At 40.3% G+C, this 16,070-nt stretch overlaps 1 protein-coding gene across 1 annotated transcript; it reads right to left on the reverse strand.

The window, feature by feature from the left end:
* Nucleotides 1-5,990: 5,990 nt before the first annotated feature.
* On the reverse strand, nucleotides 5,991-7,787 carry LOC124288426 (sulfotransferase 1B1-like). Its single transcript, XM_046724944.1, has 4 exons — nucleotides 7,755-7,787; nucleotides 7,008-7,111; nucleotides 6,399-6,576; nucleotides 5,991-6,088 (listed from the first exon to the last, which is right to left on the reverse strand). The coding sequence occupies exons 2-4, from the start codon at nucleotides 7,083-7,085 to the stop codon at nucleotides 5,991-5,993; spliced, it is 354 nt and encodes a 117-aa protein (XP_046580900.1). The 5' UTR covers nucleotides 7,086-7,111; nucleotides 7,755-7,787.
* Nucleotides 7,788-16,070: the final 8,283 nt, after the last annotated feature.

A 16,070-nucleotide genomic window follows, 5' to 3' on the forward strand; every position in this document is an offset into this window, starting at 1 on the left:
GCCCGTGCGTTGTCCTGTTGAAAAGTATGGACATCTTGGTGGTGATTAAGACAGATACGATTCTGAATAATCTGCTCACGGTAATAAAGGCCATTAACTCTCCCTTGACAGACATGAAGGCAGTCCTGTGGTTGTAATTTATTCCACCCCAGACCATGACACTCCCACCACCCAAAGGTCTGTCTGAACCACACAGTCATCAGCATAACGTCACCACGTCTACGCCAAACACGTAATCGGCCGTCAGCATTACGTAGATGAAGACGTGACTCGTCAGTGACTACCACACCATGCCATTGTTGTAACATTTACTGAAAATGCTTGCTAGCCCATTGTATACGCTCATTACGGTGACTGTCAGTCAGAATTGGTCCAACGTAAGGACGTCGAGCATGGAGCCCTGTAGCGTGTAGACGGCGTCGCATGGAGTCAGCGCTGATGACCCCCCACGTCAACCTTGAACTAGTGCAGCAGTCCTGGCAGTCGGCAGTGTTCAATCACTGATATGGACTAGGTCAATATGGCGATCCTGATGGAGCGTCGTAACACGTTGTTGCCAAGGTCATTGAAGGTCACGGGTGTTGCCTGTCTACTGATGCCGTCTATGAAGTCTAACGATGGTGGAGTGACCATGTCCAAGTTGTCGAGCAATATCCCTGCTGCTGGTGCCAACCTGAATCATGCCTAGTGCACGTTCTCTTTCGTGAGGTGTTAACCTCGGCATCTCTGTCCTCGTTTCACAATCGTAAGTGAAGCAATGAGAATCGGTTCTCATACACCTGCTTTTAATGTCACAGTCAGTATGATTTCAGAATGAAATTCGCGCTTTTTTCATGGCGTGGCTGCATGTTGATGCATTTTGGAATTAAGAGTCATACTGTGGACATGAATTTGTTTCTAAAGCATTTTTGCAACTGGACATGCCCTTCGACTTCACGTTAGTTATATTCATTGATCATTGTCATGCTGAAATCCATTTTTGATGAAAATATGGACAATTTTAGACTGGTGCGTTTTCAATGATGTTCAGCATATATATATGACGCATGTTATATATAACATGTGTTACATTTGACCACTTTAATCTAAACGTGTATTCAAAACATCATCATGAGTCAGTGAAACCCAGTTCTGCTGCAGATGGCTGTCACATAACGGTGTAGATACACCAACGGAGACGAGAATCCACCCTGTTCATGTCGGAAAGCGCATCTCCAAATCATCATAATTATAAGAGTGAGAGAGTGAATTTGGTTTTACGCTGCTTTTAACAATATTCAAGCAATATCACGGCGGGGAACGTCAGAAATGGACTTCACACAGTGCAGGGGAATCGAACCCGAGTCTACGGCGTAACGCGCGAACGCTTTATCCACTAGGTTACCCCACCGCCCCCTGTACCTGTGAGGACATTCTGCTCTCGTTTGGTTTTGATGGTGTAATGTCCAAGATCCCTGTTTATTCGTACCATTTGTCCGTATTCAATTTTCAGAGCTGAACGTGTGTGCATGTGTGTGTATGTGTGTTGCAACATTCTATTAGAAGAGTATGGTGTTAATAGTACGGTGGAAACGCATCACATCCAGCATCGTTAAATTCATCTATATCATCTTTGTTGATATGGTAAAGGTTCCAGTCAGTAGATGCCTGCGTAGAGCAAGGATGGATGCATGCATCCACCAAAGCCTAAGAGTTTCAAGGAATTATCGGATTATCGGCCGGTGTGAACGTATTATGTACGTCATGTGGACTTTGGGTATTTTCCCCGACGGACAGATAATCTGTTAGTCCAAGTTCTCTGTTGCACTCTGTTCATGTTGTATGAAATCTGGAAAATGTATAACGAAGTGTCATAGAGTAAACCATTTCAATAAGTTTCTGTAAAACTTCATACGTTCAAAAAACATAATTGTTTCCATATATATCCAAAGTGCACCGAAATTCTATCCCCTTTGTCTGTTTAATGTATTCAGCAATCATTCGGTGTAGCCCTTTTATCATAAACCCCCCTCAGGGCAGGACCCTTAATCTTCAATGCCATCAGTAGATGTCAATTAACATCTCCCCACGTCGGCGGATCTTATATATGTACATGTGCACAGGTCAGTGACCTTGCACAACGTGGCGTAATGTCCCTATGCATAAAACTGGACTCACATGGTCAGTCAGGGAGACCAAGCAGGGAGACCAGTTAGAAACGAGGCGAGGAAACGGGCCCACATCATCCACCGAAGCGGACGGACTGTGCGGCTAGTCGGGGCGTCGGCCAAGGCCGTCGACGATGAAGAATCGCCGTCCGACTTCTGAATGTGTGTAAGTGACAGAGCGGGTCTCCACATCGGGAACATTGGCCACTCGGTCCCGATGTGCGTTCTGTCACGTGATTTCCATCTTATGTACCATTTCTACCATTATTCCCCAACCATAATAAACATGGCTGCTGCTGTCTTCAACTATACTGCTGACTTTTGTCATCCGCCTCTTGAACTACTATCCGAGAGTACCACAACGAACGCTCTTGGACAGAAGCATACGACTTTACAGATAACAACTTCTTGTTTATTGCATAGATCGAGCTTTCGATGTTTCTTACAAAGTTGTCAAGCTTATAATGATATCACTTCCTTTACTCTCCAAATGGTCATCAAACAGTTTAATTGAGTGTTTACTTCAAGTTGGTACAAGACTTTAGTCGTCGAAAGTTACAGACACGTTGACCAATCAGGACACTCCCGAAATGAACAGGATTATGGTCCTGAGCCCCGTTCCACAAAGCGATCGTAGCGCTAAGATAATCGTAACTCCCATACTTTAACATAGACTTACGACAGTCGTAACCCTATGATAATCGTAACTCCCATACTTTAACATAGACTTACGACAGTCGTAACCCTAAGATAATCGTAACTCCCATACTTTAACATAGACTTACGACAGTCGTAACCCTAAGATAATCGTAACTCCAATACTTTAACATAGACTTACGACAGTCGTAGCGCTACGATCGCTTTGAGGAACGGGGTCCTGTACATAATCAATATCAACACTCTTTCTTCTTCATTTTTGAAGTTGTATAGATGAAGGAAAACCAAGTTATACGGATAGTCAACTTCTTTATTGCAATGGGTGTGACGTTTCGGTGTAGGTACTAACACCGTTATCAAGCAAGTGATACAAAGAGTTGTAACATGGAGAATATATGCATAGTGTGTATATACAATTGACAAGGTTGATATACATTGGATTGCTAATTAGTGATTTGAGCAGAGTAGGTTGATGTACAGAGTGATAGCGATTAAAACAATATGCAGAATGAGTTTATACCATAGAAGAGTTGATGTACACTGAGATGGTAATGTGAGTTGAAGAGAGTAGGTTGATGTACACATTGATTGGTTGTGATTACAATACACAAAAGGGAGCATAGAAACCAATTGGACGAGGTATGGGTGGATTACTGGTGATCTTTAATTAGGTGGTGATAGGCTGAGGAGATCAAATAACTTTGATCCCGGTTCAAGATGTGTTTTTTCACTCTTTCTTCTTTCTAAGTCACGTGATGACAAAGCCTGTTTTGAGAGAAAATGGACTAATCCTACACGCGAATGTAAATTTGAATTCATTTCAATAGGGAAATGGACGATGATACTTTTGTTCATACATTCTGTCGAATTTTTCACTCTGAGCAACAGTGAACCAATGCTTCCAGCCACCTGTTTCACCTGAGAAAAGAAATAAGTAAGTAAATATCAGTGACTGAGTGAGTGAGTTTTTATCCCGCTTTTAGTTATATTCCAGCAATATCACGGCGAGTTTAACCAGAAATGGTCTTCACACATTGTGCCCGTGTGTGGAATAGAACCCTGGTATCTCGCATTAGGAGATAACGATTTAACAACTAGACTTCCCAACCCAAATTAAGTATCCGTTATTTATGTCAAAAATCGCCAGCCTCTTTATGTCTGGCTGTTACAATGTCCTGGAAGGTAGGAATGACCATTACGTATTCCTCAATGTCCAGAATCACCATACCTGTTCTGAAGACTCCAGATGACCCATGTATCCACCGGTTAAGGTGCGTTGGATCCTTATGCACGGAAGCTTGTTTGAGATTAGAAAAGCGGCACGCGTCAGCAATTTCTTCGCAAACCTTGTCAGAGAGAGGACGACAGAGGAACTCAGCAAGGCGCTTTACTTCCTTCACATTATTCTGACAAAAGACGGAACATTACGTTGTAATGACAAGGTCAAATAATTGTTTGTATTTATGAAGACTGACTAAATCCGACGCAAATTCTGTATTTCAATAGATATGTATATGCAAAGAAAACAGGATGTTTACTTTGTATGGCGATATGCAGTGAGGCACACACACGCACACACACACACACGCACACGCACACGCACACACACAAGCGCAAACGCACGCACACACATGTGCACAGATAGAGAACAGAACACCCTAATTACTATTATTACTTTATTGAAATGTGACTCACTAACACATACTCATTCACATTTGTGATCAGTGACATGTATATTCATGTAAAATAGAAATAAACACGAACATATACATACACACGATGAGATGTTTATGTACAAACACAGATACTCACTCACTCACTCACTCACTCAGAAAGTCGGATACTCACTCTCTTCAAATCTTCAAACTGTACTTGAAGAAAGGGCACTTCCGGGTAGTCTTGTGGGAACCTGTTCCAGGCCAGCATGTGATCAAACACTGAGTCATACAGTACTGAAATGGACATATTGGGACTAATTGGCTGCCATGATACAGCTGATTGTCAAGTGCAATAAAATTGGATTACAGTGTGTGAGTGAGTGTGTTTGTGGGTGTTTGTTTGTCATTAATAATTTTCAGAGACAATTTACACCTTGTCATATGATTTAATTTTGACGACGGGATGATGTTTACAAGACTAAGGGAGGTAACCCTGTATCGGCCAAAGTGCGATGAACCTGTCTGATCAACGATGGCTACCGTATGACTGTGCAGAATGCCTTTGTCTGCGGGGATAATCTGTTCTCGTCTGGTATTGTGGCGTAATGTCCAGGGCCCCGTTCCACAAAGCGATCGTAGCGCTAAGATAATCGTAACTCCCATACTTTAACATAGACTTACGACAGTCGTAACCCTAAGATAATCGTAACTCCCATACTTTAACATAGACTTACGACAGTCGTAACCCTATGATAATCGTAACTCCCATACTTTAACATAGACTTACGACAGTCGTAACCCTAAGATAATCGTAACTCCCATACTTTAACATAGACTTACGACAGTCGTAACCCTAAGATAATCGTAACTCCAATACTTTAACATAGACTTACGACAGTCGTAGCGCTACGATCGCTTTGAGGAACGGGGTCCTGTACATAATCAATATCAACACTCTTTCTTCTTCATTTTTGAAGTTGTATAGATGAAGGAAACCAAGTTATATGGATAGTCAACTTCTTTATTGCAATGGTGTGACGTTTCGGTGTAGGTACTAACACCGTTATCAAGCAAGGATACAAAGAGTTGTAACATGGAGAATATATGCATAGTGTGTATATACAATTGACAAGGTTGATATACATTGGATTGCTAATTAGTGATTTGAGCAGAGTAGGTTGATGTACAGAGTGATAGCGATTAAAACAATATGCAGAATGAGTTTATACCATAGAAGAGTTGATGTACACTGAGATGGTAATGTGAGTTGAAGAGAGTAGGTTGATGTACACATTGATTGGTTGTGATTACAATACACAAAAGGGAGCATAGAAACCAATTGGACGAGGTATGGGTGGATTACTGGTGATCTTTAATTAGGTGGTGATAGGCTGAGGAGATCAAATAACTTTGATCCCGGTTCAAGATGTGTTTTTCACTCTTTCTTCTTTCTAAGTCACGTGATGACAAAGCCTGTTTTGAGAGAAAATGGACTAATCCTACAGGCGAATGTAAATTTGAATTCATTTCAATAGGGAAATGGACGATGATACTTTTGTTCATACATTCTGTCGAATTTTTCACTCTGAGCAACGGTGAACCAATGCTTCCAGCCACCTGTTTCACCTGAGAAAAGAAATAAGTAAGTAAATATCAGTGACTGAGTGAGTGAGTTTTTATCCCGCTTTTAGTTATATTCCAGCAATATCACGGCGAGTTTAACCAGAAATGGTCTTCACACATTGTGCCCGTGTGTGGAATAGAACCCTGGTATCTCGCATTAGGAGATAACGATTTAACAACTAGACTTCCCAACCCAAATTAAGTATCCGTTATTTATGTCAAAAATCGCCAGCCTCTTTATGTATGGCTGTTACAATGTCCTGGAAGGTAGGAATGACCATTACCTATTCCTCAACGTCCAGAATCACCATACCTGTTCTGAAGACTCCAGATGACCCATCTATCCACCGGTTAAGGTGCGTTGGATCCTTATGCACGGAAGCTTGTTTGAGATTAGAAAAGCTGCACGCGTCAGCAATTTCTTCGCAAACCTTGTCAGAGAGAGGACGACAGAGGAACTCAGCAAGGCGCTTTACTTCCTTCACATTATTCTGACAAAAGACGGAACATTACGTTGTAATGACAAGGTCAAATAATTGTTTGTATTTATGAAGACTGACTAAATCCGACGCAAATTCTGTATTTGAATAGATATGTATCTGCAAAGAAAACAGGATGTTTACTTTGTATGGCGATATGCAGTGAGGCACACACGCACACACACGCATACACACACACGCACACGCACACACACGCGCGCAAACGCACGCACACGCACACACACACGCGCACACATTTGCACAGATAGAGGACAGAACACCTTAATTACTATTATTACTTTATTGAAATGTGACTCACTAACACATATACTCATTCACATTTGTAATCAGTGACATGTATATACACACGATGAGTTGTTTATGTACAAACACAGATACTCACTCACTCACTCACTCACTCACTCAGAAAGTCAGATACTCACTCTCTTCAAATCTTCAAACTGTACTTGAAGAAAGGGCACTTCCGGGTAGTCTTGTGGGAACCTGTTCCAGGCCAGCATGTGATCAAACACTGAGTCATACAGTACTGAAACGGACATATTGGGACTAATTGGCTGCCATGATACAGCTGATTGTCAAGTGCAATGTAACTGGATTACAGTGTGTGAGTGAGTGTGTTTGTGGGTGTTTGTTTGTCATTAATAATTGTCAGAGACAATTTACACCTTGTCATATGATTTAATTTTGACGACGGGATGATGTTTACAAGACTAAGGGAGGTAACCCTGTATCGGCCAAAGTGCGATGAACCTGTCTGATCAACGATGGCTACCGTATGACTGTGCAGAATGCCTTTGTCTGCGGGGATAATCTGTTCTCGTCTGGTATTGTGGCGTAATGTCCAGAATTCCAGTTTGTTCGTATCATTTGTCCATTATAACTGTTCAATACTGAACGTGTGTGTTTGTGTGTGTTTGTGTGTGGCGTGGCGTTAAGCTGATATTGTGTGGTATGGTGTAATGTGATATGGTGTTGTGTTGTGTTGTGCGGTGCGGTGTGGTGTTGTGCGGTGTGGTGTGGTATTGTGTGGTGTGGTTTGATATGGTGTGATGAGGTGTGGTGTGGTGTGGTCTTCTGTGATGAGTTGTGGTGTGGTGTGGTGTGGTATTGTGTGGTGTGGTTTGATATGGTGTGATGTGGTGTGGTGTTTTGCGGAGTTTGGTACTTACAGTTTCCTTTAATGAAGGCATCTAGGAATTTGTCCCAGGAACCAGTGAAAGACGGAACCTTGGTGTTCTCCATCCAATCCTGATGCGTGAGATTCATGAAGAAGGATACTGCAACATCTTTCGGGTTTCTCTGAACATTGATGACACGACACTTTCGTTGCCACACTTGTCTTGGCAAAATACTGAAAATATTTAATCATCAGCATCTCATTATGGCAGAAGAAGAAAAGAAGTAAAATAGTTTATAGCATACACTGATAATGCACAATTCAAACCTGCTTGACGAGGGATAAACCCGGATTCAGTTTGTAAGGGTGTCATGTCCACACCGGCATAGGGTTGTACATAACGTTACACTTACCCAGGTCTGTATATTCTTCTTCGTTAAACGTACCTAGGTCCATATCATCATCTACTTTACACGTACCTAAGTCCATGTATTCGTCTACGTTACACGTACCTAGGTCCATGTATTCATCTACTTTACACGTACCTAAGTCCATGTATTCGTCTACGTTACACGTACCTAGGTCCATGTATTCAACTACTTTACAGGTACCTAAGTCCATATATTCATCTACTCTACACTCACCTAGGTCCATGTATTCATCTACGTTACACTTACCTAGGTCCATGTATTCATCTACGTTACACTTACCTAAGTCCATGTATTCATCTACGTTACACGTACCTAGGTCCATGTATACATCTACTCTACACTTACCTAAGTCCATGTATTTATCTACGTTACACTTACCTAGGTATATATATTTATCTACGTTACACTTACCTAGGTCCATGTATTCATCTCCTCTACACTTACCTAAGTCTATGTATTTATCTACGTTACACTTACCTAGGTCTATATATTCATCTACGTTACACTTACCTAGGTCCAAGTATTCATCTCCTCTACACTTACCTAGGTCCATGTATTCATCTACGTTACACGTACCTAGGTCTATATATTCATCTACTTTACACGTACCTAAGTCCATATATTCATCTACTCTACACTTACCTAGGTCCATGTTTTTTTCTACGTTACACGTACCTAGGTCTATATATTCCTCTACGTTACACTTACCTAGGTCCATGTATTCATCTACGTTACACGTACCTAGGTCTATATGCATCTACGTTACACATACCTAGGTCTATATATTCATCTACGTTACACGTACCTAAGTCCATGTATTCATCTACGTTACACTTACCCAGGTTTATTATCTATGAACGTCACACTGACCTAGGTCTATAATGGGACTGCAATACTCTTGGTGAAGGCATGTTGTCAAAATCCTCTTCCATTCCCATGTCAATGGATGAACCACGCAGCCAGTGTTTAGCGTACTTGGCTTCTCCTGATATAATCATGTTGACAACTTCCCATGTCCAGTGGGAGCCTGCCAAGAGAAGGTGTGCAGTTCTTTAATTTCACTCTAATTTCTAATATCTACCATGTAGAGTATTTTACAATACATCTATGACAGCGACTTGGGCTGATTCTACCTTCTTAATAATTATTTACAAAGGGATAAAACGGCTCGAATGCAAATACCGATGAAATATACCTTCACAATCTTGACCAAACATATTATTACTTGAACTCAGCAATACAACCAAGTCAGCGAGCCTGACCACCCGATCAAGTTAGTCGCCTCTTACGACAAGCACGGGTTACTGAAGAACAATTCTAACCCGGATCTTGCCTGATTTAGGGTAGGTGCACAGATATATATCGTCATCTCGCACTCCACGGGTCTTCATGGTGGACAATCTGTTGACGTCTGCTGCAGTTACCACTTGGTCATCAAACATGGCCAGTTGTAGCCGGAAGCCAGCTTTCAACTTTCTTCCGCTCGGCTAGACATATTTATTTCTAGCAAACAATTAAAAAATGTGTATTGTAATGACACATCCACCTTTGTTACCTTCATGCACGCCCAACTTTGATTAAAAGGCACTAAGGTTCACAGTGAGTGAATGAATATGTCTTTTAGCATTATTCCACCAATTGCCGAGGGTGGGGACACCAGAAATGGGCTTCACCCATGTGGGAATCGAACCCGAGCTTTCGGCGTGACAAAAGAACGCTTGGACCAATAGGCTACTTTACCGTCCCCAAAGGTTCATAAGACAAGTATACTAGAAGATGTCCAAGTTCGAAAACTGATCAGGTAGGAGGCCGTTCTTGTTCTGTATAATTATAACCTGTGCAAATGCGGCGTTTCTCCACGCATCAAAACAGTTGAAAACCCTGTCCTAGTAAATAATCTTGAATGCAAATCTGACAATACAGCTCACATATATACCTTAAGATCTTTTGAAGTCCAGTCAAATGGCATTAAACTGACTGTAACCTATTTTGTTCATCGCGGATAGACGAAACGAATGGAATCGACGCAAGTCAACCAGCATATTAGCAACATGTTATAATATACTGTTAGATGACGACATGCTCTAGCGGTAAACGTGACAATGTGTCCTTAAATAGAGGAAATGTGCAGGTCAGTTTACAATTTCAAAACGCGAGGGTCTTTTTTAGAAAATAGGGGTTGAAAAAAATCCTAGCATGACTTATCCGTGTAGTTAGTGTTTGGTCGAATTATAAACTTCTGCCTCTAACCGTCCTCTTCCTTTGATTGTTGGTTATCAAGTGTTATGTGTTGATGACAGTGTGGTGTAATATAGGTACTTACTTATTTCATTAATGATAGATGTGCAGGTATGAAACAATTTCTCAACGCAAACACACATACAGAGAGGGGGGGGGGGAGACAGAGAGAAGAAGGGGGGTAGAGAGACAGGCAGACAGAGAATGATCATGTGTCACCTATCTCAGTTGCAGAGAAGTACAATTTGACGTTATCCCAATATTTAACAAAATGTCATCAAATGTCGACACGTATAAATTAGACTCACCTTGCTCGGATAGTTGCTCACTTAAGCGATCTGGGATTGTTTCACGTTACGTCTTCGTCAGACATTGAGCCAGCACAATGAGATGTCCCACTTTACGAGATGATGTAGAGTAATAACTCAGCCTGGATGCTTCGACTACAAAGTAGGGGCTTCGGCTATAGTCTGTTTCGGTAAGATATAGTCCAGTCAGTGATGTAGATGGTAGGAACCTTACATCCAGCATCTGTGTTCAAGGGAGTCACAGATTATCATCATTTTCGTGGTCTTAAGGTTGGCTGAGAATTCTTCACGAAAAATATCTCAGATATGGTTGTGATCATTTCTTGAACTACTAATAGTTCCAGCCACACAACACAACAATTCTCAGACTGCTACCTTCCGTAGTCTTAGGTCCATACTTAAAAATATATCAAACGCCCGCAGTCATGAGCATTTGGAACAATTAATATGATAATATTGTCCATTTTGCAATGGTCAGTGTTGTGGCTGATATCATTGCATATCATTTGGGTTAGATATCGGTCATTCTTAACACTGGCTAAGAGTTCGTCAGTGAGGAGTGTTCACTTGAAACAGACTATAGTCATCTCTCCACTGATCCATGAGCTGAACAACAGTGAGCCGACTGAGTAAGTGGGACACACCCTCTGTGCACTATGCACACTCTGCATGATTGACGTCAACTAACTGTTGTACTCTTTCAGTCATTTCATTTCATTTGAAGATATGGCTGGTACTTTTGTAAATAATAGTGCAATATTAGCCAAAAAACATCTACACAAACAGGAAAATATGGGAAGCATTTTATATTTTGGATAGTGCCAGCCAAAACGTGCTTTCTCATGTAATACGATGTCATCTTTTGTTTATAAATTGTGATACTGCCAAAACGTATCCAGTCACATTGGGGGACCTTTGTATTGGTATATTTTGTAACACATGTTATATTTGGGATTAAACTTTCTTAGTAAAGTACAGATTCTAGTACTTTTGTTGGGTTGAGTCCCAAGCACCTAATCGCCAGCACACAAAGTCAGCCGCCTAACCCGCTCAGCCACCGCGACTACCACAGTGGAAGTCGCGATGGCTGACTCTGAGGGTGTGGGTTCGAATCCCAGATTGGACTCAATCCAACAAAAGTACTAGAATCTGTACTTTATTAAGAAAGTGTAATCCCAACATAACACATGTTACATTTGACCACCTTCTAAATGGCACTGTGTGATCATGGAATAGTTTGGTTCACCGTGAACTAAACATCACGTCCAACTCCACAGCATATTCTCTCCAAATGATCTGAGTTACAATCACCTAGTGTTAGGCTTAACGGGGTTATGCCCTCTTATCTTTATACGGACGTGTATGACCCCTCGGTCGTCGTTTGACGTCATAGAGGAAAATCCATTTTCGACATTTATTGCGAGTCATTTTTAAAGGTCACATGCAACCAAAAAATCAAACATAATTAAAACACAATTATCACTTATTCATGACATATAATATACATTGCTGGTTATGAAAAAACTTAAAAACAAAATTATAAGCGTACAATCGCAAATCAAAAGTGCAATATTTTGTACTTCGGTTTACTTCCCAAGAAACGAAGCAGCCGGGATACCGAACCCAGTCAGAGCGGGTGGGTGTGCACTCAAGTGTAACGGCTGGTTCATTTGCAGATGCCCTCACGGCTCATTGTGTGTGTATATATAGAGATGTTGGGTTTTGTAAATACATGCTCATTTTTTGTGTATACCATTTTGCAATCAACAGACATCGTAACATGTCATGTGTACAAGTATGACCCTTGCCTGTCTGTGTTATTACATAATGGTTTAAACATATTTTTATTCCGTCAATGCAGAAACCTGGATAGGCGAACAAGCCTAGTGGCTTATATAAACGCCGCTCCAGTACACGGTTCCAATATAGCTGGATACATATTTGAAATAGTCCGACAAGAAGAGAATAATACTGAGACAAAATTACACTCAGAAAAATGATTGAATAATAAATATTTGGTTATGGTGTTGGTTGTGCCTAGCAACGAAAAGAGCTGCCGCAGAAAATCAAGTTATATAAATCTTGTCTTGCATTGAATATACATGTATATGTAGAGGTGATAATCACTGGTAGCGCTTACTTTTAGAAATGAACTGGTGTAATGAGTTGAGAATGTCACAGTTTGTTGAGTTATCCAATGCGCCGTTACCGTATAAGGTAGTTTTCACATCGTATCCTTGAATATAAAAATACACCGTTGTTCTTAAATTTTGAAAAGGCAGTGAATGACGTCTTCGTTATAATGACCACATGAACACTTAGCTGTTTCTGATATATGTCGATTATATCTGTCTGCGTTCAGATCACTACAGCCGAGCTTGAGGCGACAATGGATGATTTGACAAAATCTAGTCCCAAAATTTAAATCAAAGTAGTTGTCAGTTTCTGTTGGATTTATCATGGTTTTAAACTGCCTCACGGAAATAGCGTTAACAGCTCCATCGGGCAATGAATTCCACGACATAATCGCACTCGGTAAAAATGATTGAGAATATCTTTGCGTTCTACAGTTAGTAGTTTGAATGGAAGTACTATCTCTAAGATTACAGTTGCTTTGTTGAAATACTCTACCTGGTACAAGATCATTCAGATAATCAGGAGTCAGACGATGATACATTTTGTAGAAAGTTATAAGTTTAGAGCGATATCGTCTTTGATTCAGTGTGCTATAATTGGTTTCCTTGTATATTTTATCATGACTGGTGCCACGAACCGCACCGTATATAGTTCTTAATGCGTCTAAGTGTAAATTTTCCAGTAAAATCGCCTGTTCAATCGTACAATTATCCCATATATGACAGCAGTAATCATTATTACATAATGTGACAGAGACCGAACTCGGGCCATAAATCAATGCGTTTTGTTTATGGAGTATAGCCTGATAGGTGTTAAGTTCAATTGTGTATTGAATATTGAATATTGTCATTAGCAGACGGGCAGGCAGACACATAGGTGCCAATAAAACAGACATTGAGTTTTGTCTGTGACAACGACATATCTATATCACAGTTAGAAATTCTTTCAACGCTAAATAATGACATTGCTTTTAAGTATCGAACTTAGAAAGTGACTCGGTAAGAAGAACGTGTGGTGAAATAGACAACTGAAATTATATAAACAGTTAAATCGGTAATCTACTGTCATAACATATAAAAAGCTCGCGCCTGTGAAATATCAACAAAACATCAGAAAAATAGCTCACATCAAAGCCTTCACCGAATATTCACCGGACAACCCGCTTCCAAGCTCCGCGAACCTATTTCACTGCGCATGTGCTATGAGCGCAGCCCAGCTGTTGAAACCACTTTCAATTCCCCCAAGAGCAGGGGGAAAGTTGAGGAACCATTTGAACTACGATTTCGCGCGGTTTTTTTCAGTACCACCTGAAATCATCTTTAAATATGTTATATGCATGGAGTTGTTAGCGTCGTAAATCAGCATAAACTCTAGTTTACGACAGGTCGTAAACCTGTGGGTCCTTTGTGAATCGGGTTCCAATGTACAATTTAACATTCACAAAACAGTTTTATCCCCCGAAATTGTGATTTTATCCAAAATACTTGCTGTTGTGGTTTAAACTGAAATATAGAGAATGATATTCATCTGCACTAAAGTAACTGTTTGTATACTCTTTAAAAACGATCAGGGAACCTAAGCTTATCTTATTTATTTTTATCACCACCCTACACACAACGCATGGGATGCACGTGCACAACGCAGTAGTCCCATACACGTGCATGGGGTGTCATTCTTGATTTTCAAGAAGGTCATAAATCACCGTAGACCAATAATTGTTCACAATTAATGACACAGTTGTTAGTGTTTCTTTCTAGCCGTTTTGGTTTTGTTTGTTTGAAAATGAAAATCGTACACATGCAAATTTCACCTCACATACCAATCATCTTTCAAGAGCGATTACTATACAAACAACTATGGTCATAAGGAAGTGCAAGTGGTGATGCCCTCTCAACACATTCAGTGTTATCCTATCAACATTGACTGACTCCGACATATCTCCCATTTCTTTCAATCGTTAATTAAAAATGATGTTCCCCTGCTGTTTTAAGAGTATACGTAGTGACCTTCAGTATTCCACATAACCTGGTAAAATCACTTTTTGACAGTGATTTAAACCATACACTCATGATCGATGAAGTCGAAACCGGCCGCGGACAATGGATTCTACTTTAGCAGAGATCTCTATAAGTTAGTATAAGTTGGTTGGTTGGTTGTTGTTTAACTCCACACTCAGCAATATTCCAGCTATATGGCGGTGATCTGTAAATATCTAGTCTGGACCAGACAATGAAGTGATCAAATTGCATGATCACCAAGGAAAACCAAGCTCTATGGATAGTCAACTTCTTTATTGCAATGAGAGCGACGTTTCGGTGTAGGTACTAACACCTACCTATAAAGAACCTATAACGGCTATAAAGAAGTTGACTCTCCATATCACTTGGTTTTCCTTCATCTTTACAACTTCTAAAATACCTCTCAAAGATGCATGAACATTGATCTACGCAATTAGGATACGATGATATATGTCACCAGATTAGCGAGCCTGACCACCCGATCCTGTTAGTCGCCTCTTACGACAAGCATGTGTTGCTGAAGACCAATTCTAACCCGGATCTTCACGGGTCTGTTATTTTAAGTTGTAATGTAACCCAACAATGATAACATGTTAAATGTGTTATTCAATTATGTCAGGTTGTAGCCCAGTATAATTTGGGTATAGAAACGGAGACTGTACCTATCACTATATTCTAACATATGTGGATTTTAGGTGAAAACATCATATTATTAAGTTATTTTGTGCTCTTGTTCAGCAAATACATTCTTCCACGTGTTTTATGTTTTAAAACCTTAATCTAAACTTTCAAAAATAAAATATACAGTTTCCACTAATGTTTCACTTCTCATGTGTATCTTAGATATATCATTTTTGAAATTCCATAAATTTGATATTCTCGGTAGGGATTTACATTCCAGACACGGAAGGGTAGGTGGTGCACAGTTACTCCTTATCCAAGTCTTCTGTGGAGCGTTTTACTCAGGAACAGAATAACTTGTTCTCATCGCTTAAACTAAAAATGCGATGTAAACATTAATTCACTCACTTTTTTACCCAAATTACCCAAACACAGACTGTATTTTACAAGTATTTGCGGGAATGAGTGACGTTTAAATAGACATTATCAAATGTAACAAGAATTATTTCAATTTTCAATTACTGTCAAACAATATTCATTTGCCATTCATGATTAATTTAAGAATATTTTCATATCACTTCTGGTGAGAGAAAACACACAGCCATACAGTTTACAA

Source organism: Haliotis rubra, unplaced genomic scaffold, assembly GCF_003918875.1.
Source record: "Haliotis rubra isolate DU_JTF1 unplaced genomic scaffold, ASM391887v1 Scf418, whole genome shotgun sequence".
Taxonomy (NCBI): Eukaryota; Metazoa; Mollusca; class Gastropoda; order Lepetellida; family Haliotidae; genus Haliotis; species Haliotis rubra.

Bases quoted from the DNA above. Each gene is read 5' to 3' on its own strand.
- LOC124288426 (XM_046724944.1), bottom strand. From the start codon at position 7,085: ATGCTGGCCTGGAACAGGTTCCCACAAGACTACCCGGAAGTGCCCTTT. The intron at 6,577-7,007 runs GTGAGTATCTGA...GTCTTTTGTCAG, and splicing joins AGTTTGAAGATTTGAAGAGA to AATAATGTGAAGGAAGTAAA. The intron at 6,089-6,398 runs GTATGGTGATTC...TTCTTTTCTCAG, and splicing joins ATCTGGAGTCTTCAGAACAG to GTGAAACAGGTGGCTGGAAG.